The sequence below is a fragment of the Hippoglossus stenolepis genome, chromosome 2 (assembly GCF_022539355.2).
Source record: "Hippoglossus stenolepis isolate QCI-W04-F060 chromosome 2, HSTE1.2, whole genome shotgun sequence".
In the NCBI taxonomy this organism is placed as follows: domain Eukaryota; kingdom Metazoa; phylum Chordata; class Actinopteri; order Pleuronectiformes; family Pleuronectidae; genus Hippoglossus; species Hippoglossus stenolepis.
The window spans coordinates 16,296,508-16,324,026 of record NC_061484.1 but is presented as its reverse complement, the minus strand read 5'-3'; the positions used below and the strand labels follow the sequence as shown (position 1 = coordinate 16,324,026).

General features: G+C 40.3%; 4 protein-coding genes across 6 annotated transcripts; 2 read left to right on the top strand and 2 right to left on the bottom strand.

The window, feature by feature from the left end:
- Window positions 1-1,176: 1,176 nt before the first annotated feature.
- hgsnat (heparan-alpha-glucosaminide N-acetyltransferase) lies at window positions 1,177-9,466 on the bottom strand. Of its 2 annotated transcripts, none has more exons than XM_035170564.2 (18): window positions 9,187-9,466; window positions 8,251-8,366; window positions 7,967-8,103; window positions 7,353-7,471; window positions 7,140-7,209; window positions 6,778-6,847; window positions 6,392-6,495; window positions 6,008-6,084; window positions 5,833-5,863; window positions 5,067-5,227; window positions 4,810-4,925; window positions 4,566-4,687; window positions 3,721-3,847; window positions 3,443-3,529; window positions 3,255-3,332; window positions 3,025-3,095; window positions 2,074-2,186; window positions 1,177-1,811 (listed from the first exon to the last, which is right to left on the bottom strand). In XM_035170564.2, exons 1-18 carry the CDS (start codon window positions 9,395-9,397, stop codon window positions 1,630-1,632), a joined length of 1,992 nt encoding a protein of 663 aa, XP_035026455.2. In that variant the 5' UTR covers window positions 9,398-9,466; the 3' UTR covers window positions 1,177-1,629. The 2 variants fall into 2 exon arrangements, with proteins under 2 accessions (XP_035026455.2, XP_035026465.2); XM_035170574.2 differs by lacking the exon at window positions 9,187-9,466 and adding an exon at window positions 8,650-9,164.
- Window positions 9,467-10,319: 853 nt separating this feature from the next.
- LOC118117969 (dynactin subunit 6) lies at window positions 10,320-13,282 on the top strand. The gene is made up of 7 exons (XM_035170682.1): window positions 10,320-10,428; window positions 10,618-10,682; window positions 10,800-10,905; window positions 11,519-11,604; window positions 11,747-11,794; window positions 11,934-12,076; window positions 12,945-13,282. The coding sequence occupies exons 1-7, from the start codon at window positions 10,400-10,402 to the stop codon at window positions 13,035-13,037; spliced, it is 570 nt and encodes a 189-aa protein (XP_035026573.1). The 5' UTR covers window positions 10,320-10,399; the 3' UTR covers window positions 13,038-13,282.
- A 282-nt stretch (window positions 13,283-13,564) lies between these two features.
- gtf2e2 (general transcription factor IIE, polypeptide 2, beta) lies at window positions 13,565-23,688 on the bottom strand. 2 transcript variants are annotated; one of them, XM_035170601.2, is made up of 8 exons: window positions 23,453-23,688; window positions 22,200-22,355; window positions 16,746-16,828; window positions 16,007-16,114; window positions 15,452-15,634; window positions 15,117-15,210; window positions 14,481-14,596; window positions 13,565-14,311 (listed from the first exon to the last, which is right to left on the bottom strand). In XM_035170601.2, exons 2-8 carry the CDS (start codon window positions 22,348-22,350, stop codon window positions 14,192-14,194), a joined length of 855 nt encoding a protein of 284 aa, XP_035026492.1. In that variant the 5' UTR covers window positions 22,351-22,355; window positions 23,453-23,688; the 3' UTR covers window positions 13,565-14,191. The 2 variants fall into 2 exon arrangements, with proteins under 2 accessions (XP_035026492.1, XP_035026500.1); XM_035170609.2 differs by having other exon boundaries at window positions 14,484-14,596.
- smim18 (small integral membrane protein 18) lies at window positions 17,492-21,663 on the top strand. The gene is made up of 2 exons (XM_035170695.2): window positions 17,492-17,972; window positions 20,470-21,663. Exon 2 carries the CDS (start codon window positions 20,478-20,480, stop codon window positions 20,799-20,801), a length of 324 nt encoding a protein of 107 aa, XP_035026586.1. The 5' UTR covers window positions 17,492-17,972; window positions 20,470-20,477; the 3' UTR covers window positions 20,802-21,663.
- Window positions 23,689-27,519: the final 3,831 nt, after the last annotated feature.

Here is a 27,519-nt window from a genome sequence, read left to right as displayed (position 1 = left end):
GAATTTCATCAGTTAAGATGAGCAATCATTCAAAAATCTCTCTCAGTCTTTAGATCCTCTACATACAGAACATGTGGTTTTGTAAAGTCAGTTCACAAGAGTTATATTTAGAAAAACGGCCAATCACAAGATGGGGAATATATAAACAGTATGGTGGGAGTAATGGTAACAGTTGTATAGTGAGATATGAGATAATTAAATATACACTCTGTGGTTTTACAAGGTTACAAGGTACACCCCCGGGTACACCCAGCAAAAACATGAAGTCTCAAAACAGTCCTGTGATAAATCCTCCCTTTGTGACAGTTTTTTATGTTCAGCATGTGTTCAAACTCTTCTGGTATTAATTCAACTTTATGGTTCATGCTGTAGTTTGCATTACCACTGAACTGAATAACGTTATTTAAATAATATCTAATAATCTTATAAATTACATTATGGACAACAAAGTCGAACTTTCTTTATGGAAATTCATGACTCATTTAAGAAAGACAAATCATTTCTGGAAAGGCAAAAGTAAAAATGGGCATTTGTAATAAAATAAAAAGGGAAATTCAGTGACTTCTGTTTTTGTAAACCTATTGATGACAAACATGTATTTAATCACAATGCAAAACCAGCAAACCTCAATGGGTTTCAACAGTCAGCGGATGTGGCCTCCTTCACTTCCCCTCAGTATTGAGAGGAGCTGAGGAAGGAGAGGAGCTGAGGACTGAGAGGAGCTGAGTAGTGAGAGGAGCTGAGGACTGAGAGGAGCTGAGTAGTGAGAGGAGCCTAGGATTGAGAGGAGCCTAGGATTGAGAGGAGCTGAGGATTGAGAGGAGCTGAGGATTGAGAGGAGCTGAGTAGTGAGAGGAGCTGAGTAGTGAGAGGACTGAGTGAGAGACTGGTAGGAGCGAGGCTGATAGGAGAGGAGCTGGTAGGAGGCTGAGCTAGTAGTGAGAGGAGCTGAGAGTGAGAGGGCAGTTGAGAGGCTGAGTAGGAGTTGAGATGGCCGTCTATCCTACAATAATGAATGATGACTAAATCTATGCAGACAACTGATTAATTAAATATGGCAAAACTTTCTTATTTCAAAATCTTGACACATTGTTTCACCTTTGTATAAATATCACTTCCACCTTGTGTAGTGGAAAATGATCACACAATCTCACAAAAAAAAACAACAACTTCAGCTTTCAGAGAAATGCTGTAATTACGGTGGCAGCAGAAGAAAGGGAAGTTAACAAGTGGCTTGTTAAACATAGTCTGTGTCACAGGGTGAGGAATGAAACCTGAATTAATAACACAAAGTAAAAAAGTAGATTAACAATGAGAGTCTGCAAATTCTCTAACTATTCTTGGACAAGTTCTTCCTGAGTCAGTGGGGATATGAGACGCTTCATATCTGAAGATCTTTGGGGGGAAAAAAAGCTTTTAAACATTAATGGTCGTAAAAAATAGTGTCTAAACAGTTTGAAAGAAGAAACCCATTCATGTTCAGGGACACAGAAACAACATAGTTTTGCCAAAATAAATCTTTAGTCCCCGGTTATCTGTGCTCCAAAAGTGTTCTGATTAGGACTCCAGCAATTCTGATTTCATCAATGTCCTCTGCTACTGGAAGGAATCATTATTCAGGGATTCCCTCTAAATCTTCCAAAAAATCCTCTTCCTGTACAGCACATAGGCGATGAACACCCAACAGGAAGTAGCCACGAGGTTTTGGGTGAGGTGCTCAGCGTGGGATTGGCTGTTTGCCATACGCCAGCGGAAGGGGAAGTACTCCTCCAACACTTCATGGCCCACATACACCAGGATGGAGTTCATACCTAAAATGTTTGACAGAATTTGCGATTAGTACATTTGGCAGATTTTATTTCTCACTACACTAAAAGACAGACAATGCCTGTTCAGTGGTTTCCTAGACTTACTAATTTTTATAATTGCTAATATCAAACCACAAAACCCTGATTTCTAAAATCATATCAAACTGTATTAATTTGGGAAATCAAAGCCTGCCATTTGGTTATAAGTCCAAAAATTCACATTCCTAAAAACTGAGCCGGCTTTATGTCTGATGATATTACAAACCTGGGTAGTAGAAAGGTGCTCCAGACCACCACCTCTGCACGTCCACTATGAAGTAGAGCAGCACTAGCAGCACAAAGGCAAAACAGGCCAGTGTTGTCACATAGGACAGAGACCTAGAAAGCAAGAGGACAGAAACACGCACAAGTGTTAAAGACATCTTTTAGAATCCTTTGTCCAGAGATCTGCTACAATTTCTCTCTGGTTTAAGAGAGATGCTTTCACTCAACACAACTCCACACCTGTAAGTTAAAGCACACCACTGCAGTGGCCGCTCTAAACCTTCCTGTGTGTTTGGCCCTGTGGTGATGCTGGTTGCAGCTTATATTTCTGAAACTGTTAAAGTGACCTGCAGTAAATGAGACACAGAACCCCCGTAGCTGAACCCCCGCTGCTGCACAAAGAACTGTTCAGCCCTTAATTCAAAGTTTGGTGAAGCTCTACTCTGCAGAACCCCGAACTGGAGACTCAGTTATTGTCGTCCTGAACACGCTGTTGTCATGATCAAATATGTCCCTTGTTTATATCTGTATCATGTCTCCAAATCGTATCAAATTCAACATTGCACTTCCTTGGGCCCTTAACAATACACATGTAAAGTGTGATGCTGATAAGGTGAACAGTTCTGGAGATGTGTGAGCCACATACAGACTTCTGAGATTTCTGATATTAGTGGATAGATTATTAATAACAGTGGCTTGTGATAAACTTCAACAACCTCTGACTGTGCTGAGCAATGCACTATCATGGCTGGGTGTCCAGCTTGAACTTGTGCTCAAAATCTTACCATGTCTCACTTTATTTTGTGATGGAAAGTGTGTGTGTGTGTTAAATGATTAGGACGTATATTTAGGACAGTGAGAACTTCCCCAAACATTCAGTCAACAGCTGCGGTATAAAAAAAAAGCTGCCAAAACCAAGTTCCATTTGAAAGTGCATGAAAGCAAACGTTACCATAGGTTCTTGTTGACAGGAATGAAGCCCTGGTCTGTGGAACACTTGGTCAGAATTGCTGATATGGCTCCCTGAGTGTCACAAGACAGTTTATTATAAAATCAAGAAGGGGAAATGGTCCTGGAAATAAATGTGTTTGGGGAAAGTCAAAGACATTGTGCAATGAGTCATTGAACAGCAACTGTTTGAATACATATGTAAAACGTGATATAGCAACATAAAGTGCTTACCAAAAAGAGACCCCATAATAGAAACCTTGACATTATACTTGTGTGGAGATCTCTGTAGTGTAAGATAATTTTTCCTGCCTGGGGAAATTAAAAGCACAACAAATTATTATCAATGGCAATTTGGACTTTAGAAATATGACCAAAAAAAGAAAGACACAAAAAGAAAGAGACAAATTCATGTGACAAACCTGTAAACCAAGAAAAGCCATGAGGACAGAGTTGATGCTGCCAAGGACACCTTCTGGATCAAAGGGCATGCGAGTTGCGTAAATCACCTGAATTGAAATGGAAACCGAAGTGGAAACTTGTAAATAGGTTCTGGTGCAGTTTAACCTACCATCACCTGTCAAGTCAACATTTTTGGGAGTTAGAAATGTGGGTTAGCCTGGGAGAGAGAAACCTGATAAGTCAGCTGAAATTTCAACATCCCAAGTTATAAAAAGACTGAACGTGTGGGGTCACTTACCCGTGACGACGGAGTCTGGTAGATGTGGTTCTCTCCCAGCAGCCAACGGTCTATGAAACCAGCCGCTCCACCAGTGCAATTCATGTAAAGGCCCATGTCCCCAATCCCACCTGGGCCCAGATAGCCTCTGTTGAAAAGAGTGAGGTGAAGCTAGTGTCAATAATGTGGGATAACGGCCATCGAGAGCAAGGATAAGATTTGAAAACCAATACAAGCTCGACTGAGGATTTGGGAAGGGACATTTTTTCAGATCTGATATAAATTTGGACTCTTTATTAATTTACTACCACTATTCATTTTATCAGTTTTTATTTTTTAGAGCTTATGTCTGCAATCCCAGGACTCTGCAGTCAACAAGGGTTTTAATCGGCTCCATCTTCGATCGGCAGTGATGGAAACCTCGGTGAATATCCTCGACTGGCAATGGGAAAGGAGTCAAACCCCCCTTTTCTAGTGCATTTACCTGCATTTAAAAACCTGATCATTTCGGTGTAAAAGAGGGATTAGTTTCATCATTGTTGAGTAAAAGTAAGTAAATGAAAACTTAAAGGGAACCGAAAAATTAAAATCTACACAAAAAGTTAACATTTGTCAGTTTTGAAAATCTTATTAATGAAAAACTTGAGTGAGACATATCCGAATAACAGACCAAACTGCCATTACATGTTACTTCATTATCAAAGCACACAGACATAGGACCAAAGACACATGACACAAATACTCATTGGAACTAAACAATTACGTGTTGCTTGCCGGGAAATGTTCCTTATAACATGGACTCTTATAACATGGACTCTTATAACATGGACTCAAAGAGACACAAAAACATGCCCTGATCAACTCACGCTGGACAATCTGCTACCGGGAGTTGGAAAGTGAGGAACAACCAGAGGATTTCTAAGAGGATCACACACAGCCAGGCAGGCCAGTACAGCAAGATGTCACGGAAGGGGGACCACCAAGCACTCTGGAAAACACACAATCATTAATCAAACACTTAAGTTTCAGTTTATTTCAGGGGACTCTTGTGCCAGCAGAGCAACAAATAGAAGGTTAAAGAACGTGGGTAAAATGGAGCTGTTGGCTGACCGTCGTGAGGATGTCGAGGTGACCTTTTGCCACCAGCAGATCCAGGCAGGCTACAACCAGGTAGGACCAGGCCAGGCGCTGCAACACACCTGGGATTCGCAGGTTGTCCCAAGATACTGTGGGGTGGACGAGGAGGGAGTGGGAGCACACGGGTCAAGAAAGGAACAAATTACACCAAAGAATAATAGTTAAATAAAGGTTTCAATAAAGGGTTTAGGATTTTGTCATCAACATGTAAGAATAGTGTTTATACTCACATGGTCCCTGGCAATAGTTTGGGTTGATAATGACGACACCGAGGATGAAGAGCTGCAGGCTCCTCCACACAGTTTTCCTCAGCAGTGAGCAGCGTGTTGAGCCTGCACACAGCAGGGAGTTGGTTGACAGTGCAATGGATGTCCCCATTATAAACACAAACCTGGTGGAGGAGGGAAACACAGTGTGAGGAACAGAGAGCAGTGCATTCAAGGGAACTGGGAAAGGATTTATTATTTTGGTTTGATTCATTTTATTTTTTTCTTGACAGGTGAAATTTAGTCTCCTTTACTGCAAGCTAAGAACACTTAGATACACTGAAAAACACATATTACAAGCACAAAGAACAAAACTCTGTTGTAAGATACGCAACACACCAGCTGGGAAAGCAACACAGGAGGTAATGGATGCTGAAATCACTGGAAACTGCATTTCACCTCACTTTGGACAAATGTGCAAATTCAACTAATCTACAGGGGTAGGGTTGAATTAGTTTGTGGTTCTGGCACTCTGTTAAGATACATATGTGATCTTTTATCTCGTACAACCCTGCTCGCACTTTGAGATCCTCTGGTAGGGGCCTTTAATTGTTACAGATCTCGGCTAAAGACGAAGAGGACAGAGTTGTTTTAAATTTATTTTCTACGCGTTTTTTATTTGTGAAGCACTTTAACTTTGTTTTGAGAAGGGCTGTATAAATAAGTGGGGTTCCATAAGCTACAGAACTAAGACATACTAGTGAAAATCTGTTGGAGGAATTGATCTTACCAAGGGAAGACTAAATCTGCAACAGTTAGACCTGTGAGGAGACAAATGTAAAACACAGGTTTATACATTGAATACAATACCAAGGATAATACTGTGCCAGTTTACAAAGATCTGTGAGTATCTACTAACATGGTTTAACAGAACAACAACAAAAGTAGAACCAGTCGGGGCTCACCATTCCAGCTTTGGTGCCTGAAGAACCAGTATCGCCCCCCTCCATAGTTCACAAACACCATAATGACTAAGGCAATTCTGACAGGAAACACAGAAAATGCACCATAACTGAAAAGCACCACAAGCAAGAGATTACAGAAATACAGCTCAACGGTTCGCTTTGAGAGAAATGTTGCTTGAAACAAATGTACTACTTCAGATAACTGGATCCTTAACGACTGACATTTCTGGTGTCAGCTGCAAAAATGTCACGCTGCAGCGAGAACCCAATGACACAGTGTCACACATCAGATCAAGTGGTAATTCAAATAAGAAGCAGTATTTTCTCTGAGAAAGTCGAGCTGCAGGGGTGAAGGGGGGTGAGGGGATGTGGAGTGGGGTTTACCCTCTGAATGTGTCCAGAGATCGCAGCCTCTTGCTGGGGTTGGGTGGAGGAGGGAGGATGGTGTCACTAACTGGTGGCACAGCTCTGCCAGGGGAGCCCAGTTCCTGGACGGTGAAATTACAGTTAAATATGAACATTATTCTGTTGGAAGCACACACACTTCTGCACGAAGACACGAGTCATGCATAGCGGTTAAAATCATTTGTTTTAACACATTTTCCACAAAAACAACAACTTCCACTGTGCTTTACAATGCAAACTATAACTACACAGGGTGTCAGAACATCACTCACTTTAAACAAATCGAGTATATTAGTCACAGCATGAAAATGAAGCTGCTTCACTCGTGTGGTGTAATGACAAGCTCCCTACATATTAACACTCACAGAGTTGATGAGCCTCTCCGTCTCCAACGAGCCAGTAACTCGGAAGAGGATATTCCTCACCACGTCAAGCCTGGACAAGACGTATTCAACCAGGTTAAGAGTCTTTCTATAAGAAGCTCAAGGTGCACAATACATTAAATAAAGCAGCAGTGCATCTCGGGGCTTAGTAATAATAATAGTTGTTTACACTTATTATTCTACAGGACCACAACAAATATCTAACTAATTACACAAATCCAATGCAATCTAGTTATCGTTACATTAAGACATCATTAGTAGAGTTGACTTTGTTGGTATTATCACAGTTCTATCTGGGAATTTAGTGCATAAAGATTAAGAACGAAATGATAACATGACATTACCTCAATATTATCCGACCAATGCAGGACATCAAGATCAGTCCAGCAAAGATAAGAAAAGCCACTAATATCGCTGTGAAGAGTGGAACAATATCAGTTAGATGTAGCGTGTACATGGTACAATGCTATAAGGATGAATATAGCACTTATAACAACACTTAGAAGACGACATGTTTCCATGTCACACAAGCTAATGAAGGTGTTGAATTGACTCACGTATGTAGCTGTTGATGGGGTCTGCGTCAGTCACTACAGAACAATTCACCACTGAGGAGTCGGTGAAATTTTTCACCCACAGAGAGTAGTTCCCGTGCTCCCCAAAGTGGAAGGGAACCCTGCGGATGAAAGACGTTACGCTAAACACATAGCAAACCAGCCAAACTATAAATATATGAAGGGCATATTCCTTACATGGATGTAAACTGTGATTCAACAGTGTTTCTGTAACAAGATTAACTCACACAACACTCACCTAGATAAAATGTGCAAGACATGAATTTTAGAGTTTGCTCGTTTTAAAAAGTGTGTTTTCCTCATATGCTGGTTGGATATGCAAACAGAATTTTATTTAATGATGTTTCACAACACCTCGACTGTTAAGGATCTGTGAAGACCCTGAATTGTTATATTCATGTATTCATTCATGATTAGCCCAGCTATGGAGTACTGTCACATGACTGCATATCTACAAATCATTGAAGTTACTTGTTTGGGACCATTTACACAGTAAATTCTATTAATTGTAATATTCCTGAACATTTACTGCATAAAGTTAAAAAAAAAAGCCTAGTTCTCATGTATGGGAAAGATGTCAGTGTTATTAAACTTACGTGCACAGCTCCAGGTTGACAGGGGTGCTGTTGAGCTGTAGTGTTATTTCATGCTGTGTGCTCACAACAAAGTCAACCGAACTGGGCTGTCCAGGAGTGGGCGCTGCTGGTACAACTCCCAGCTGCTGGTACAAACACTAGCTCACAAAGACACAAGACCAGGTACATTAAAAAAACCAAAAAAAAAACATCTTCCTTCTCATCTGACATAAAAGCCATACAACCACCGAACAAACTGAAGTCAAATATTAGGTGTGTGTGTGTTTGTGAGTGAGTGAGTGTACCTGGTAGCAGCGCTCTGACACCCAGGACACCACCACCTCAGTGCCCAGCTCATTGTTGACTCTCAGAAATGCCTCGTCCATCTTCAGCACCCTGTGTTTGTGATGGGTCGAGCCAGCTGGGGGGAAAAAAGAGACATCAGTTGAAATGCATTTGCTGTGCAGGAGGAAAACACATGCAGAAGATGGTGCAGCTCCACAGTGGGTCTGACCACACCCCTCTGAGCTGACACAGCTATAGATATCATCTGAATCACCAAGAAACTCGAAACACTGGGTTTGCATTAGAACCAAAAGCCTGATGGTAGATTAATCCCAGCTGCCACAACTCAACGTGGACTTGAACCGACGAGAGATAAACAAACCCTGAATGCTTCGCTACAGCCACTTTCACTAACTTACCTCAAAGCGATGGTTCCCTGCTACTGAGAAACTTACTCCAGACATAAGAGTGTGCTGGCTCTATAGAAAGGTCTCTGGAGAGAAGAACCAGTCCAGCCTAAGTGTGAGCTACAGGCAGCTAGCAGCTAGCTGTGTCTGAGGAGGGAAGCATGTGAGAGGGTTGAAGTCCCGGCTGCACAGCCCCATGGTCACATGCTGGATTAATCCGTGCGACACCCCCCAGGAGGGAAGTTCAAACATCCAGAGCTCAGGCTTCCTCTGCTGACTGGATTTCTCCAGTCGATGCTAGAGTCAGCTCCTATCTAGAAAATGTTAACCGAGCCTATTAAAACCCTTGTTTATGGGCTTAATGGTCAAATACTTCAATCAAGCTACGTACTATTTTCACGTGGTTGACGAAAGACACTAATTCATTGGTGAAATGTGATCTACACACATGCAGGCGTTTATGTAAACAAGTGTTGACATGTTCGCTAGCCGTGTAGCTCACTAGCTAGCTCTGGTGGTCCTCAGTAGTAAACACTGCTGGTTACTCACAGGCAGACGCTTCAGCCGCCAGTGGAGCCACACACACCGCTACAAGCAGAGCAGTGGCAGCAAGGACAAACATGTATTTCTCTAGTCGTGTCATGTCTTCCTGTCGTTGCTGTTTCCCCCCCTCGACAGAAGAAGATGTGGATTTGGACTTTCCTTCAGTTTCCCCTTTTCCATAACTGATTCCACTTCCGACCCTTCCTTGTTTTGACATTGTAGAGGGAGCGAGAAGGGACAAAGTTCATTATTAACGCAACCAGGCCAATGCCCTCCTCAAAGGTTCAATAACACGATTACTATTATCTGTGTGTGTGTGTGTGTGTGTGTGATGGAACCAAACTGTGCCTGATCAATTTGCATCGTATGAGAGGTTTTGTGAGAACTAAAGTCAGATTTACTGGGATTAACTGCCTGTTGTCAACATGACATTCATGTATTTCACTTGCTTTACCAATGTGCAGAATATGTAAACAATCAGCCATGCATAGACAATCTAATTCAAATCTACTATGCAAGATCAGTCAAATTAAATAATAATCAATAAATAAACGTAAACGTTATGAAATAACATAAACGCAAACGAGTCAAATTACTTGGGGTCAGAAAACAATAGTGTGTGCTCACTTTTTTTGTAATTTAATCATAACATTATGAACATTTGGAGAGAACTCTAATAAATATGAAGTTAAGGGGTTAATAGTGACCAGACTACTTTTTATATATTATTTTTTTGATAACTAATTTGACTCATTTGCTTTTATGTTATTTCACTGATATTTATTGAATATTAGTATGATTTAATTGTAGATTTGGATTAGATTGTCTGTACATGACAGATTCAGATTCAGAAACATTCCCTTAAAGACACATTTCCAGACATGGACTACAACCATAGGACTACAACATGATCAGCTGCACATGTTTTCCACTTCCTGCGCGGACCCTGTTGCCGTGGTAACATGAATATTTTTCAACGAATCAGTGGACTATAAATGACTCAACTCCACAGCAGAGTTTAAAAACAGATCTTCAGCACAAGGAACAATTAAAGCTTCGAAAACGCACTGAGCTGTTTCTAATTACAATCTAATCAAATCAAATAACGTTGATCATCAAATCTGCCAATTGACGCATGCGCAGACGCGATCATAGCAAGGATTCCTAGTCGATAACCGAGTTAATCCCTAGTGCCTCTCACCGGACATCATTCGTCACAATGGCAGATAAACAAAGTGCCCAGAAAAGGTAACGCGAGTAATAACATGTCAATGAAGTTTGGCCGCTTGATTAAATAACAACAGTATCAAAGTTCAGTGTCTCCACAGCCACAGTGAAGTGGACATGTTGCTAGTTTTATCGGCTTTTCCGAGGGGTTAGCCATAGCAACATAAGCTAACACCTCCACGCCTTGTTTGTCCCTCTTCTGTGTTGCAGTGTCAAAATAGCCGCCGGAGCCGTAGTTTGTGTGGAGTGTGAAATCAGAGGAGATGTCACCATCGGTAAGATGTCCCCCTCTTGCTACTGGACACTGGTGTCTTAGCGACAAACCCGCACATCTATGCGAGTCCGACTTTGTTGGAGCCACTGACACACTTGTCATCCTCTTGTTTCCTCAGGCCCCAGAACAGTGGTGCACCCAAAAGCTCGTATTATTGCAGAGGCAGGACCCATAGTGATTGGAGAAGGCAATTTGATCGAGGAGCAAGCTCTGATTATCAATAGGTAGGTTTCCTGTACATATCTGTCTACTACTACTACTACTACCACTACTACTTCTACTTCTACTACTACTACTAATCATAATAATACCTTTTTTCTTAACAAGGTTACAAAGTGCTTTAAAACAACACAGAACAACATAACACAAAATGAAACAAAAACAAAACACTGTTAAAAGCAGTTAGAATCATCAGGCATTAGAGGCTTTATCATAAAAAGATGTTTTAAACAAAACTTGAAATCAGGTAAATAGATGGAAAGTCTAATCTCCTTAGGCGATGCATCACATTTGCCTTGTCACCCACTTAGGAACTACTTGCAACTGTTTGTTGGAAGATCTTCGATAATGGCGTGGAGCACAAGGAGTGAGTGGGTCTGTAATGTAACTGTGGGCCAGACCATGCTGAGATGGAAAAGTTATTAAAAGAATCTAAAAACCTGGCAGCCAGTGAAGGGAGGAAAGAATCGGAGAGAAATCCACCCTACAAGCTGAGGTTGAGACTCAGAGGAAACAACATCTCTCTTATCTTCTTATATGAGCTGCCTCTGATTTGTGATCCTCCTCCTCACCTGCATCATAATAACCACCAACCCGTTTGCTCTGCCCCACCTGCAGTTACCCAGAAAACATCACACCAGATTCGGAGGTGGAACCAAAGACAATGACCATCGGCATCAACAATGTATTTGAAGTCGGCTGTGGTATCCTTTTTATTAGCCCGAGCAGTCTCATCGTATTATTCAGGGGATTTTAAGGTTTAATAATCTAATAAGATTTTAAGGTTTAATGATTCTGATTCTTAGCCACCAAAAGCATAACTTTGCCTTGACAGACGACGTACAGTATCACAAGCTCTGAAGATCGGGGACAACAATGTGATCGAATCTAAAGGTGGGATGTTCGTGTTGCTTCCAGTGTGTGTTTGTGTAGCGATGTTAGCAAGTGAAACCCACATCTGCTGAGGAGGTCGGAGCATTTAGACGAACACCATCACCAACTGTATCAAATGTCATCTGTGTCGCCCTCCTAGCTGACGTCGGTAGGAATGTGATCCTCACCAGTGGCTGTATCATCGGAGCTTTCTGTCAGGTCAACACGTGTGAGGTCATACCTGAGAACACGGTCATCTATGGCTCCGGGTGTATGAGACGGGTTCAGACAGAGAGACCACAGGTACGTTCACACACACACACACACACACACACACACCTGGCCTACATCCTGGGGTGGAGATGGATACCCTGTGCTTGTAATTATCAATTCAACTTCATAAATAAAGCAGTCATGTGTAGATTGTGTTGTACAGGTTTTACTGCTATTACATCCGCCTTATCTTAACATAATACTGCATGTGAACGTGTACTTTGACTGTGTCTAATGTATTTAAGTACAATGTTAAATACTAAGGATTGAGCAGTGCGGCAGTACTATGACCTTAGAGACAGATTATCTAAATATGCTTAAACATGAGTGTTAGCAGGTGCATACTGTACATACTGAAACATTTGGTCATGCTAATATGATCAGGGTTCTGACCAGTCTGTCCTGTGACCTCATTAGAGAAGCTTATGTCCAAAAGGTCCTGCGTGTACATATCAAAAGTAATCGTCTTTTTAACAGTGCTGCATTGAAAACACAGTTTGACCTAATTACATAAAAGTATAAAGTTTAGCTTAAACATCCCGGGCCTGATGTTTTTATGACCCTCCACTTAAATAAAACTTAGTTTTTGCACTCAAGCAGATTTTATGAGTTTTTGTACATTACTGCAATAATCTGCATTTAAGGAAGAAAAGTGGGGCTATGGTTATCACAAGTTAAATCTACTATATCACAATTTGTGGTACAGGATACGCATTTAAATTTCCATTTGTCATTTTCTTCCATAGTCTCCTCAAATTGTTCAAGTTGAGATCTTAGTATTTCAGTTGTCTAGTGGTTTTGAGTTGGTGCAAAATGTTCAGATGGCAAAGCATTATGAAACACACACATTGTGATTATCACCATTCGTTAATAAACATTTGTTTTGTTGCCTTCACAGCCCCAGACTCTTCAGCTCGACTTCCTGATGAAGATTTTGCCTAACTACCACCATTTAAAGAAAACGGTCAAAGCAGGCCACACCGCCAGCTAAAATTTAGCTTTCTAGTTTTTAAGTTGAATTATAAATGGCTAATAAAACCTTATCAGGATTAGCGCTTACTGGAAGGAAGCATGAATGTATATAATCATATATAATAAGCAGCTGGCTTCATCAGTAAGTATTTTCACTTGCCGATTAATATTTTCTACTCTAACTGAAACAGATTTAAGCATTTCATCTTTATTTCGCTGTGCTGATGTGCTTTTCTATAATAAATTAGATAACCTCAAATCAAAGAAGTGTGTATTATACATTTTTTATAATCACATAGTTAATGTCTAATATTGCAGTTACAGTAAGAGTAACCATAGATATATCCACATTTTGAAAAAGGAAAATACCAGTATTAAATGATAATTGTTAAGAAATACCATTGATTTACAACCTGAATTCATATTCAACAACTAAATACTCAATGTTGGAAACTAAAATGGTAATTCAGTCAGAAGTAGTACCACTACAGTGTGTGTGTGTATATATATATATATATATATCAGACGTTTCAGAGCAACCATCCATTATCCTGTAACAGTGTAATTTATTAAAACAATTTCAAAACAAATTCCATATTTCAAACCGCTATGCCAAGGTGCTGCAAATTAAAAGAATTTAAATATTTTTTTAATTCCACAGAAGGTAATGTCCGAGATGTTTCTTGCTGGATAAGAGACATCAGTGTGATGCACTGCACAACAAAACATCTGCAGTTCCTGATCAAAGGAAGCCGTCAGACGACTGGTGCCATGTCACATAAAACCTTCACACACACACATACACACCTCTCTGCAGTACTCTAAGTAAAATAAAGAAAAAAAAGTATTTACACACTTTAACTCATTTACATTTTAACAGTAAGGTTACAGCGCCCCCTTAAGAGCATCCACTGTCCTCAATGGTCTCAATACTCTTTTTCCCCTGCAGTGTCCTTCAGTCATCACTGATCAATAAACAAACTGAAAAGGATTCCGCAACACGGGTGCTTTTCACATCATGTAATACACGATCACTGATCACTGAGAGGGGTGCAAAGAAGGAAAAGAAGCCAGTTTGTTTGACCTAACACCCAGCAAAGGTCTTTGTACTGTATTGTGGCCAGGGTCCCCATCTGATGAAGGGACTCAGCTGCTCCTCTGAGTGAAGGGACTTCACTTCTTTGCAGGAACACCTTCTGAATAATCCTCCAGAACCCCGGCCAAATGGTTGTTGTGGGTCTTGAAGTGTCTCTTCCTCTGCCCACCTTGCTTCTTCCTCTTTTGAACTGGCAACTGCACAGAAACACAATCGCTGATTATGACGCTTAATGTAGTAAGTATAAATGTCAGTATTCAATATGAAAATGTTTGTCTTCATTTCTCGTGACAAATCAGGACGAGTCCATTCAAAGTTCAGGATGTGAGACTGAAAATCAAACATGTGAAAACAGAAGTCACTCGCCACTTTTTTTGGTCCCGATTCCTGCATGGACGAGATGCCTTGTTTCTTCAGGTACTCCTCGATCTTCTCTTCATCAATGGAATCAACTGGAACGCTCCTCCACAGTTTCTGAAATTCTGCATTTTACAGAGAGAAATACACTGAAGACCCAGACGTAATAATAATTTCATGAGTTTGACCAAATACATTTATGAACATAAAAATTTATACCAAAATATGGCTGGTAAATACATTTAATATGAGTCTATAATGAATATAGAGCATTTGGGAAACATTTTCTTTTTGTGCATCAATCACCTTTATAAACCGACTTTAACGTGAGGCCGAATTTGCTTGTTTTGACAATCTTCCATGTTAAAGTCAGACGTTTCAGAGCAATTAAAAACCTGGGTTTCCTAGTTAATCACAACTTAATGTTAATGTTATAGTGAACCTCAGTTCCAATTTAGAATTTAACAGAATCTTCTGTTAGAAGAAAAAGCACCAAAGTTTGGCTTACACATTTTGATTTGATGAGTGTATTTAAAGGTGTTGGTTGTTGTGCATTTTGATGATAAATGAATTGTGTAGGAGGATCATTGACAGCCAAGACAGAGACTGACACATCACAACTGACAGAGAAAGACGAATTCTCACCTTCATCTACTGTAAACTGACAGTGTTTGTCGTTGTAGAAGAGGATCTTTTTCTTGTCTGGCCTCGTCACAAAGATGATCTGATCCCCCAAAGCCTGTGAACGACCACATGAGTGCTCATTACTCAATATTCACACAAGATAGAAAAGGTGTGAGACTGGAGTTTATAACTAAAATGGGTCCAACAGTGATTTGAAACTTTCTTTAGTTAAATGCAGGAAAACTCCGAAGTAGTGTTGACGGCAGGTGTAACTGTAGCAAGGTGTTTCAAAACTAAAACATAGCAGTGTGGATGTAGCCTTTGTGTAGCCATACATTATATTTACTATGCGTTACCTTAATGGCTTTGGCCGAGTTGGGCAGCCCCTCCTCTACATCGTCCAGCAGCACTCCTCCCAGGCCCAGCTGGTCGTGTTTGTCCAGCAGCCTCAGTAAGGCTTTCTTGTCCTTCAGGTTGTACTTGGGCTTGAAGCCATACGTTCCATCCCGCACGTCGATTTTCGGATTGTTGACCAAAGCCTGACATTTGCAGGGAGATGTACAGCAGTGAATTCCCAATTCTAAGCTCACTGGTTAAGTAGTAAACCACAAAATATAAACTTCAAAATCAGGTTGAAAACGTATATTTTATATTTACATAAAACACCATCTCTTTTCTTTAGGTTATAAAGGTAACTAGAAGGTATGTGTTATTGATTTGTTGCGGATCTGTGGCTTCTATCTTACATACTGGATGATATTATAGAAGTGAGAAGGAAGCCTACAGATGTCCGTTAGGGCAATCAAGTATAATTTGAGAACGTCAGATGTAAAACAGCTTAGTGTAATGGTGCAGGACAAACGTACTCCTGATGATAAATACAAAGGTTGTATACAACTTAAGAAACACACCTCAGTCATAAGCCAATGTTTCTGCTTCATGCTGATGTCCAGAAGCTTGGTCTCATCCAGAATCTCTTCTAAGGTCAAGCAGTGCGTGTCACCATTCTGATGCCTCGTCTGAGAGTGAAGCACAGAGAAGCACATGAATTTACAAACAGAAAATACACTCACAGTAAAAAACAAAACTTCTTTAGCACTCATTCGATCTGAGCAACTCGTCATCTTACACCTCCGACAGAATTTTAGTTAAGTTTAATTTTGTCCCTCTCAGCCAACAGTCAGGTTTTAAGATTGAACTCTGTTTTCGATTATTCAACAGATGGCACAAAAAGGCGCACACTCAAAGAAAATCTGTCAAGTTGAGAGTGAGTTTGCCGCGAGGGATGAGTCAGACAGTGTGACGGGGCCTGGCAGCCTCTCTGCACAGCCACAGCATGAGGAACAAGCTGTTTACAAACCAAAAGGAAGGCCGGGGAGCAAATGTTACAAAGGGGACACAACTGACTCACTTGGTTGACACAATAGACAAGTCAAAGCTTTTCAAGAGCTTTGATGGAGATGACATGTTAAAAAATCTGGGAATCATGCAGAGGCTATTGTGACAGCTGAAAGCAGCATGGAGAGGAGACACCCATGAAGCTGAAATGTCTAAGACAGAGGTTGTTTGCAGAGAAAAGGATTAATACATTCACCACTAAATTACAATTTTTTTTTTTTTTTAAAAGAGACATTTTCTACGGAAACTTACCTTCATATAATTGACTATCTTGGCCAAGCAGCCAAATTTGTACCCGGAGCTTGCTTTGATGTTTATGTTGCCATTACTCGACTCTGAAAAAAGGAAGAAGAAGAAGAGCAGTTAAGTACAAATATTTTAATGTTATTCAAATGGATAAATAGGAGCTACAGGTTTTGGTGAAAAGCCCCTCCCCCTTTCACATGAAGAGTGAGAACATATGGTTTTCATTGCTGAGAGGGGAAAGGGGGCCGGGCATCTTCTCCAACCTCATTCATTACATTGATAAGGCATCACCCTGTGTAATCTCAACAATACAGATGATTAACATTAGATCAAGGAAAAGACATTTAGTTCAGTTAAATCTAGTTCACACATGCCAAAGGAAACTGGTGGGATGTCCAAGTTTGATTCTACTTCAAATCCATCAGTATCATATCAGTGATATATATCATATTTCAAACAAAACCTGGTAACCCCCGCTCCCTTTCAAATAAAAAAAGAAAAAGATGAGCTGTACTTTTGATTGGCTCTCGAAAGGAACAGAGCATCTACCATTGAAGAGCCAAAATTCCCATCACTACTATGTTAGGTTTTGGTAACAACGCTTGTTAGTGGCATCAATTTATTGTTGATTTTGTTCTTTTCAGGGAAAATACAGATAATCACCTGCCTTATTCAACATCCTTCTAAAAATACAGCTGGAGCAGTATGAGAGCATAATTTGATAAGAGTGATTAGAGGAACAGCCAGATGGTCCCATTGTCTCTCTTGGGAGTAAAACAATGCTGCTCCAACCCCCAGGAGACTGTCTGAGGTCTGGAGTCAGCACTCGCCAATCCAGGCTGAAAACACACTGACTCATGAATGATTCATGGTGTGGGCGGGAGCTTCTGTCGCTGCGAGCTGCGCCGTGGGCCCGACGCCGAGATTGTGACAGGCTGGTTAACCAACGGTGCAGAGGCAGGGCAAAGACGGAAAGAGCCAATGATGGAGAGGAGGAGCCTGTGCCGCTCAGCTGAGACGTGAAGAGCTGCAAGGAGTGGCGGAAGGGAGCAAAGGGAGGGAGTGCACGAGCGACGGCTGGAAGTGCACGAGAGTGCTAGAGGAGGAAAACAGGTCGAGGAGTGAACGCGGGGGGAGGGCGAGAGTGGGAGACAGAGCGATAGGTGGAGCACCGAGAAGAGGAGAGAGCATCTGTTGACTTGCATCTTCTAAAGAACTGATCCAGACACACAGGTGAGTCTGCATATTTTTCAGAATAGCATCCTAGGAATCGTGTCTGTGTGTCTGTGTGTGTGTGTGTGTGTGTCTGTGTGGGTGTGTGGCATCAACGATCCACAGTGTGAATTGAAGCTGCGGGCTGTTCTCGGTCTTAATGTGCAGCTATGACTGAGGGGTTTTGGTGAATAATGATGATAATCTTTAATGCAGCAAATCTATTTCAGCAGCCAATTCCTTCTACATTTGAATAATCTAATATTGCGATTACCGTTTCAGGCAGTGATGTCTGTTATACAACAACTAAGTTAAGACCTTTACATCGAAATTAAAACATTCAGGGCAAAAATAAGGAGCTACGCAATGGATTAGATAATCATGGATCTGTACGTATGCACTCATGCCACTAGTATAGCAAGTATTATTGTTTCTGTGTCTGTATCTGTGTGTGTACTCATGTGCATCATGTCCGTCTGTGATTGTGGAAAATGCAAGAGTCGATACAAACTGCAGCTCTCAAGACAAATCACTGATGGTACTGACAGCACTGAGGCGCCAAGCAGGGGGCATTAGGAGTGTGCAAGTGTGTTTGTGTGTTTAGTGAGCCTGTGAAACCAGAGGACAACATCTAGTCCCACAGCACCTTTTAGAGCTTGGCTGGGGTGCGGCTCATTAAGAATCTTATCTGTCACTGTGTAGGAATTGTTGTAAGAATAGGTGAAATATTCAAATTTTCTGAACCAACTTCACACATCACATATGCATTGTCATGTTGGGAAACACAACCAAACTAAACCTGTGCTTGAAATTTCACAGAATGTTCTTGATAAAACAATAAAACAAAACATTTGACTGACATGGTGACGTGCAGAGCAATATTTGTTGGTAATGTTTTAAAACGAAAAGTAACCTTAACCCCATGTCAAGCAGAGTACAAAAAGAAACCAACTAGAATGGCATTAAGTAGAGCTCACACCTCCGCCAGGGCCAAATAGTCCCCTTAAATTCAATCAGGCACCAAAACTGACCAAATTGCACACACACCCCTACTGTAGATATTATACCACTAAATATACCTGATTCTTTCCCATCAAGATTCATGAATTAATCTGCGACAATGTCAAAAAACACCCTATAGCTCAATGTTAAATGAGTGATACAAATTCCTGGATCTGCCCCCGGATCTAGATCTGCACCAAAATGTAATAGGTTCTTCTCTGACCGATACCACAACCATCCACCAAGTTTCACAGAATTCTATCTGTCCAGTAGTTTTTATGTAATCTTTACAATCAAACCAATCAACTTAACATCCAGGTTGTATAAAGATGTCCCAAATCTATTCAACATACAAAAGTCCAGTTTAAGGTGTAAGGGGAGAAAAAGACACAGTAAAATGACAGGATGCTGTAAAAAGAAGCATGACCCTCTTTTCTCTGCCTCTTTTAGTGGTTGACTCAAGTAATCTGGGTCAGCTGCCTTGCTCTCAGTAGATAAATAATAAAAATGTCTGTGTGAGTCTTTAAAACATGCATGTGTGTGTGTGTGTGTGGGCAGAGAGACGGGTGCACTGCTCCCTGAGGATTTAAAATGGTAGGCGCTGGCTAAAAATGTGAAAGTATTGCAGAAGAAAGACAAATGGCCTGACAACATGCATCGTTCTCCTCATTTCTTTATTGCAGTTCCTCAACTAGACGCCACATCTCACTGTGCACTCATCCGATCTATGGCCTCAGTCAGGTTTCGCTCTGTAACATTATTTGCAATTTCTCCAATAACACGTGAAAGTCCTTCTTGTTCTGACAGACGTAGACTCAGGTATATTCTGTGAATAGGTCGATACTGCAATTCCTTTTTACAACATGACACTATGACTGCTACTGATGTAGTACTAAAATAATTACATTACAGCAAAGTACCCAACAGAAACCCTTTAGAGCAAATGGCTTCCCCATTCAGTCTGTGCCCTCCAGTGAGGATGTGTCTTTTACAAACAGCCTATTAGCAGTGCACATGGTCCATAGAGACAGTAATACGTTCACCAAGGAGGTTATGTTTTTGTCTGCATTTATTGGTTAGTAGTATAGGGCGTTTTTCAACATTTTCCTCAGTTTCTTGAAGAATAATTCATGGATCTTGATGAAAACAATTTGGTATATTAAGGAGACTGATATTTATGAGTGTTTGCAATTTAGTGCATGTTTAAATGTGGTTTTATAAGGGACTACTGGGCCTTGGCGGAGATACTCTGGTGTGGGACATTTGACCGTTTCTAATATCTATTGTTGTTAGAGGTGCAGACACTGTCTAGTCTGTCAGGTTTAAGATATTGCATCACATTCAGACAACAAAGACAATCTTAAATATAATGGCCTAAAGGGGAATTCATTCATTCTTTCACCATGGAAACAAGTATTTCACAACCAATACTCTTGAATTTGCCGTCACCACCTTAAAGTGAAACGCAGAACCACACTCAATACTAATATTTTTCTCTGTTTTTGTTGCTTTTAAGGAGAAATCATGGCCAACCTCACTGCCACTATAAACCCAAGTAATCTCTCGTGGCACCATGAGGCAGTCTCTCTTTCCCATGTCTCCTTGCAAGTCCAGGAAGTGTACCCCTTCCACGACGGCTGGAACGTGGCGTGCTTCGTCATCCTCCTGCTCTTCATCCTCACTGTCCTGTCTCTGGCTGCCTTGGCCGTGCTCTACGAGCTACTTGACTGTGGGTGCTGCGCCAAAGAGAAGACACATCACCAGCTACAGGAGGAGGGGCCAGGGAGCTGCAGCAAGCTCATGACCAGCATTTGCAAGGAGCCAGAATCGCATACTGAGGTGGTATAAAGGCGGCCATGACGACGAAAAGGAACTGTAGGAATTCGGGGGTCACTGCTGAGCCGGGCAAGAGCACAGGCGCTGACCTCGACGCACAGAGAAATGAACTTCTAAAACAATGTAATAGTGGTTCAGACGCTCACAGTTGAAAAGGGAGCCCAGATACCATTAAAAAAGAAGGGGGCAGTGTTTCATTGATTTGGAGTGAGTCTTAATAGCTTTTTTATTTTGTCTATGAGGAAACGCTCACACATATACATTCACTACCACTTAACATAGAGTGCAGACCCTGAAAGCCATATTTTACACCAGAAAATAATCAGGAGAAAGAGAGAGCACCAGAGTAGAAAATGACACCAAGAGTGATTAAAAAAATATATATACACAATTTAAATAATCTTGTTTTTACTTTGTTTTCTTTTATATAGTAAAAGCCCAAACATATTAACTTAAAAAAAAGACACTAATCGGAACAAATATCATACATTTAAAAAAGAAAGCAAGTTTTCTTGTTCAGCGACACCTGCCCTGTGAGTACTGCACATACTTATTACCTGTTTGATCCAGAGAACCATCTACGAGAGGTTGTAAAATGTTGTACACAAAGAAGAATTTGCATATTCTTGTTTCCCAAGCAGCAAAGACATAATCTTTAAGTTGGATATCATCTTTGCATTGGATAAAGCCTGTGTTTTTCTGCTCTTTAGTAAATTGTGTAACTGTGCTGTTAACATGTTAAGCATTACAACATTATTTGATGACTGACAGTTGGTTGCTGCACAGTGATGTACTTTATCATGTCATATTAAGGACGATGTATAATTTCATATGCCTTACCACAAAATGCCTAATAAATTGTCACTGAATTATGTACCAGTATTTTGTTTTTTCTGCTGAAAGAAGCAGATTATTCAGTAATTATACTGAGAGTGGTAATATGATGAATATAAACTCTATTCTTTGGTTGTTTGTCATATTATATATGACATATTGTATTATATTCAGACAGTATCTTGATTCGTGAATTACTGCTCCTTGTAAAATAATAGTTTTAAAACAAATACCCTGTATTTAGATGCAAGCATTTTTAGTTTGGAGGAGAGGAGGGAACTGAAATTATGAGAATGATATGACACAAGGCAAAATCTGTGAATAAGAGGGGCTCATATAATTGCACTCTCTAGAAATTTGGGAAACTTTACTGAATGGCTTTGCCTCAGCTATTGACATAATGAGACAGTGTTGGTTATATAAATGTTGACAGATGCATCCCTATTGAAACTGAAAAGTAGTACAAGTAGTCTTTTCAGTACAAAGCACTGTAATACATGTTGCACAGACCCTTCACGACAGCGGTACCAATCAAACACGTGATAACCCGTTTTTAAAGCTGCCTGCCTCACTTACCAGCGCCGTGCTTGGACCCTGACGATCCGTCCTTGTCTGCTTTGGACTTCTTTTTCTTGTGAGAGTCTGATGTCTGTCTCTTCTCGACAGCTGGAGTGGACAGAGCTCTTTTTTTGAACAGCTCCCTCTCCCTCAGTAGTGCTGGATCCATCCTGGCTGATAGGGCACGAAAAAAATCATAATTAAAAACCACAGTTTAATGAATATTCAGCAAAATATGAGTCAACAAAGCTACTTTTGGAGATGTTAGTGTCATTTTATAAGTTCACCAAGGAGGGTATGTTTTAGTTGCTGTTGCTTGTCAGTCGTTCAGCAGAATTACTCAACAACCACTGAACCTGTTTCCATGAAATGTTGGAGCGGATCTGGATAAATTGGTGGAGAGATTCAGGACTTTTTTACCCTCACTTTCTTTGACGTGGCCAAAAGGTCCATTCACCTCTGAGGTGTGTATCTACACTCACTCTCCTTCTTTGTACTCTACACTCAGTCTTCTTTTTAACTTTTCAAATGCAGCCGAGCTGTTAAGGCCGAGGTTTCGCAAGTACCAAATATTATTCATCGTGCATCCAGGAGAGTGAACGGTTTCATATCCCACACCGAACACAGGAGGGATCCCACTGTAAACACAGCTGTGTGAAAAGAGTTCAGGGCTCCTCAGTAAAAACAAGCAGAGAAATGTGAGACCCTGACACCCTCAGATTTACCTCCTGTGTGTTATGTGTCCCCTGTCTCCTCCATGTCCACCCAGCAGACAGCTCAGCCTCATATTCCCACTGAGATCAACCTGTACTAGTACTAGTGGACTTCATCATAAATAAAATCATAAATAATGACAATAAGAGAGTGGAATTTGACATGAGGCTCCTCAATGAACCCAGGCTTCTTGGAGAACCAGTATAATAACATTTGATATGGAGCATGGAGAACACTAGTAGCTGATAAGAGCAGCCAGACTGTGTGGACATTAAATCATTGTGCACTAATATAAACTGAACAGAGATAAGACCCCCACACATAACAGCTAACTGAGTTAACATTAGCATGGTTCATGTACCAGCCTGGCGTTGTAGCTGTATCGAGATGCATTTAACTCGTCAAACAGCGATGGCTGCCGCTACCTCGCTTTACCAAACGCTGTTTACTTGTTTGCATCCTCTGACACCACCGAGGTTAAATGTGAAGCTGCGACACAGTCCAACACTGGCTAGTTAGCGTTAGCATTAGCTTTGCGGGTCGTGGGCGAACGTTACCTGAGACTTTGTTCCGGTTCTCAGAGAAAGTGACGGATTCGTCCCGGAGGACAAACTAATATCAGAGGTGATGCACCAGGAGGACAGCAGCTTCCTTCCAGAAATAAACCACTTTGTCTTCCTGCAAAGATCATAGAAGTTGACGTTAGCTAAATAACTTCAGACACAAAACATCACATTTTTCTCCACAGGCTGAACTTCCGGTTCTTGTTCGATTCCTCAGGATTCGACAGTTGATCCTTGGAATACGTCATCGCGTATGATAATCATTCACAGTTGAAAAAAAGGAAAAACAAATAAATGTATTTGCAAAAACTGATAAATAAAATAACATAATGTAGCCCTGGCGAGTTTATTCACATCAGAGACAGCAACCAGGCCTGTAATAATGTTTATGATTAAAAAAAGCTGAGGAATACTTAAATCTAAGCTCAAAATTTAACACGTCAATATAATTTCAATTATATATACATATATATATTTTTTGTTTTGTTTTGTTTTTTTTGGGGGCACTACTGTTTCATAATCAGTTTCTATTATATTTCTACAACGCATGGTGTATATTTCTGTTATGTGACTTCATGTGTACTTCATCTTTTTATTCATAATTTGATGATTAATAAAAGAGGAAAAAAAAGATATTGTAAAAAAAGAGACACAATTTGAGTTCAGTGCAGTTTCGCATATAATTATTGATGTTTTCCATCAAGCAAAGTAACCTGAATAAAAATTACAAAGAAGATGGATGGATGGATATTTCTTTCAGAATATTAAAATATACCTCTGGTTTGGGTGAATAGGGAAATTAATTAATAGTTTTGTTTAGATATATCAATATTATTGAGAGTACTTATTCAGAGCAGTGCTCAGTAGTTCTTTAATAACTGCACCTCTGATTATTAATTTGAAAGTGGAGCTGGAGGCAGTAAATGGCACAAGGGCGCCTCTCAGTTGTTCCTTCATGGTACTGCCTCGTACACACAAACATTTCTCCAATTTTCTCTGCTCTGACTCTGACAACAAAAAGATAAAATCTGTATGTTCAACGTGAACAGTTTTATCAGCACAGGGGGAGAGAGAGAAAAGCATAGTGACAAAGAAACTAACAAACAAAGACCGGAACAAATTAAGATAAAATGAAAACATTGATGTGCTGATACATAAATCATTTTTGTCATGTGACCCCCATCAGCGCTTTGTTTTCATTCTACCTGGTGGCAGAAGAAAACAAGAAAAGAAAAAAATAAACACTAAAATATTTCATGACAATACTAATAATTTTGTACCCTCAGCAGAAAATGATTTGTTCACAAAGGAACATTATTTATAGTAAAAAGCTCATTTAATATCAAGGTTTTAAAATAAATCTTTGGAAGACTTTTGTTTTAATTACAACAATTGCGGATATAGTAACTAAATTACAGATCTTACAAGGTTTGTTGTAGTTGTTTGTAGTAATGTATTTATTCATGCTGAGCACACTCATTGTACTGAAGTGGTTTTTACCTCCCATAGTGAGAAAGAATAACCAGAATATGAAAAATAATTAAATTGTCTTTGTCTGTTATTATCAAATTTTTGATATGTGTTGTGTTCTCTGTTGTAAAAACCACACAACACACTGTGACATATTATGTTTATTAATAGATACTCTCCACTGGGAAATTAAAAAAAATGAATAGGAGCTTATGTACATTTTTGGTGCAAACTAATCTTATCTCATATCCTCCATCTGTTCCGGGGCCTTAATATCAAAAACTGGAGATGCTGAGATTAAAAAAAAAATATTCTCAGTGTGATCTGTGATGTTTGTGTGTGTGTGTGTGTGTGTGTGTGTGTGTGTGTGTGTGTGTGTGTGTGTGTGTGTGTGTGTGCGTGAAACACACATCCACACACACTTAACATCGACACATACATACACACGTATGCATGCAACACAGTGAGAAGCAGACGGAAAGTGGTACGACTATATTTCTTTCAACATTTCTCCTCCTGTGTCCTGTGAATTTCTTCACTGAGGCGTAATTGTGTATTTTTAACCTCACAATGTGGTAATCACGTGGTTTTCCTTGGTGATTCATACAGTGGATCAACAAATCAGTATTTAAGCTCACATATTTGTCAGGATTAGTTTGATGTCACATTCTAGATTCTTATCAAAGCAGTGAACTAAAATTTATTTCATTCTTCCCCGAATTAACTCAAGTCCCTGGTTGGTTCCAAAAATGATCCCCAGTCTTTGACGATGAATAATGCAGAAAAGACTCGATGAGCAGGTGGAGAACAGCCCAGAACATAAACGCACACATCAGCTCATCCAACTCTCAGATGTTCATGTGAATCATAGGACAAATTAGCATCTCCAAAACTCCTAATTAATGATTCAGCAGGCCAGTCAAAGAAGTGAGCCCACATGAATGATTAAATATGTGCTAACCTAATTTAGGGCCTGATCCATAATGAATGAATTACACTGTTTAGTCATAGCAGGGAGGGAATGGAGGGGAGAGGGAAAAGATGTGGACATCAGAGTATTGTTCGACTCACGAAGCGATGAATTATTGTGCTTCAGAAAGCTCGACCTCTCGGTTCCAGTCGCTTTCAAGCCACAACGACCTGCACAGAAAAGTATAACCACTGGACAGGAGTCACAATTTGCTCTGTATTAATCTGTTCAGTGTTTTGTTGGTTCTCACAGCTGAAATTGTGTGAGAGAGAGGGGTCATTATATCATGTTCCACTGTAACAGAGGGAAAGAGAAAGAGAGTCAGCACCAGTAATCTACAGGTGAGGAGCAGAGAAGAGATGAGTGAAGTCCTGGAGCTGCAGACAACCAGTGCAAATCCCTGCGAAGGAGGAAATCTCAAGGTGACAGCTTTCAATTACAACAGCAAGAGAAAGTGAGAGTGTGTGTGTTTGTGTGCGTGCGTGTGTGTAGTGTGCGTGCATGTGTGTATGTGTACTACCTGTCAGCACTCCTGGGCTTCACTGACAGTTCAGTGTCACAGCTTCTGAACTGAAAGTACCTCATACACAAAGAGAAACACACACATCCTCACACACACACACACACACACACACACACACACACACACACACACACACACACACACACACACACACACTTTTTCTCCGTCTTGTTTCCACGTTTGTCTTTGCTGTATTCTCAGGTATCGGGGTCGATCTTTTGTTGGACTCTGAGCAGCAGAGAAAAGAGAAGGGAGAAACAGCTCATTGGAGCTCGGTGTACATTGTGTGTGTGGGTGTATGTAAAGTGTTATATGAATATATCATGGATCGGGAAACAAAGGCCACGAGCAAACAAACTACAACTGAGAACTGACAATGTTATTTATTTATTTGTTAGATTGTTTAATAGGACGATACAGGAAAAAAAAGTATAACCAAGAAAGAAGGCAGGAAATCCAACAGATATTGGATTCAAGAATAAAATTCAGCGAGCACCAGGATTAACATTATTTATTCAATTAACATTAAAGAAAATGACAGAAGTAGCAAACAATGCATTAATTTGATTCTATTATTATTATTATTATTATTAGTAGTAGTAGAAGTAGAAGTAGTAGCAGTAGAAGTAGTAGTAGTAGTAGTAGTAGAAGTAGTAGCAGTACGATTATTTGTATTATTTGTGTTATCCATCCATTTTCTATATCACTTATACCTTAATATTTTTAATAATAAAAATAATACTCATAATAACCATAATAATGTTGCTAAATATGTCATTCCAACACCATGGGCATAGATATGCTACTTTAACAATGTCCCCATGTCCCATTCACCAATACATTTCTTCATAAATGCAGCACTTTCTTTTTTCTACTCATACTCTGTCGGTAGAGCCACCAAAGGGCAAGTTGGGTTTCAGTATCTTGCTGGGGATCTAAGCTGGTGTCTATCTGGAATATGACTTTATACTCAACTGCACCTAAAACTCAGCACAGAAAAGCAGCAACAGACCAAAAGTACACAAAGGTGTCCACATACCCTTTTCCACATTTTCACATGCAGTGCAATTTTCAGATCACCTTCAGGTTGGTTAAGCG

Bases quoted from the DNA above. Each gene is read 5' to 3' on its own strand.
- hgsnat (XM_035170564.2), bottom strand. From the start codon at position 9,397: ATGTCAAAACAAGGAAGGGTCGGAAGTGGAATCAGTTATGGAAAAGGG. The intron at 6,848-7,139 runs GTAATGTCATGT...CGTCTTGTCCAG, and splicing joins ATTGGTCGGATAATATTGAG to GCTTGACGTGGTGAGGAATA. The intron at 3,096-3,254 runs GTAAGCACTTTA...TGTGACACTCAG, and splicing joins TATTATGGGGTCTCTTTTTG to GGAGCCATATCAGCAATTCT.
- LOC118117969 (XM_035170682.1), top strand. From the start codon at position 10,400: ATGGCAGATAAACAAAGTGCCCAGAAAAG. The intron at 10,683-10,799 runs GTAAGATGTCCC...TTGTTTCCTCAG, and splicing joins CAGAGGAGATGTCACCATCG to GCCCCAGAACAGTGGTGCAC. The intron at 11,795-11,933 runs GTGGGATGTTCG...TCGCCCTCCTAG, and splicing joins CAATGTGATCGAATCTAAAG to CTGACGTCGGTAGGAATGTG.
- smim18 (XM_035170695.2), top strand. From the start codon at position 20,478: ATGGCCAACCTCACTGCCACTATAAACCCAAGTAATCTCTCGTGGCAC.
- gtf2e2 (XM_035170601.2), bottom strand. From the start codon at position 22,350: ATGGATCCAGCACTACTGAGGGAGAGGGAGCTGTTCAAAAAAAGAGCT. The intron at 15,211-15,451 runs GTAACGCATAGT...GGTCGTTCACAG, and splicing joins ACTCGGCCAAAGCCATTAAG to GCTTTGGGGGATCAGATCAT. The intron at 14,597-15,116 runs GTGAGAATTCGT...TGTAAAATGCAG, and splicing joins TCAGTTTACAGTAGATGAAG to AATTTCAGAAACTGTGGAGG.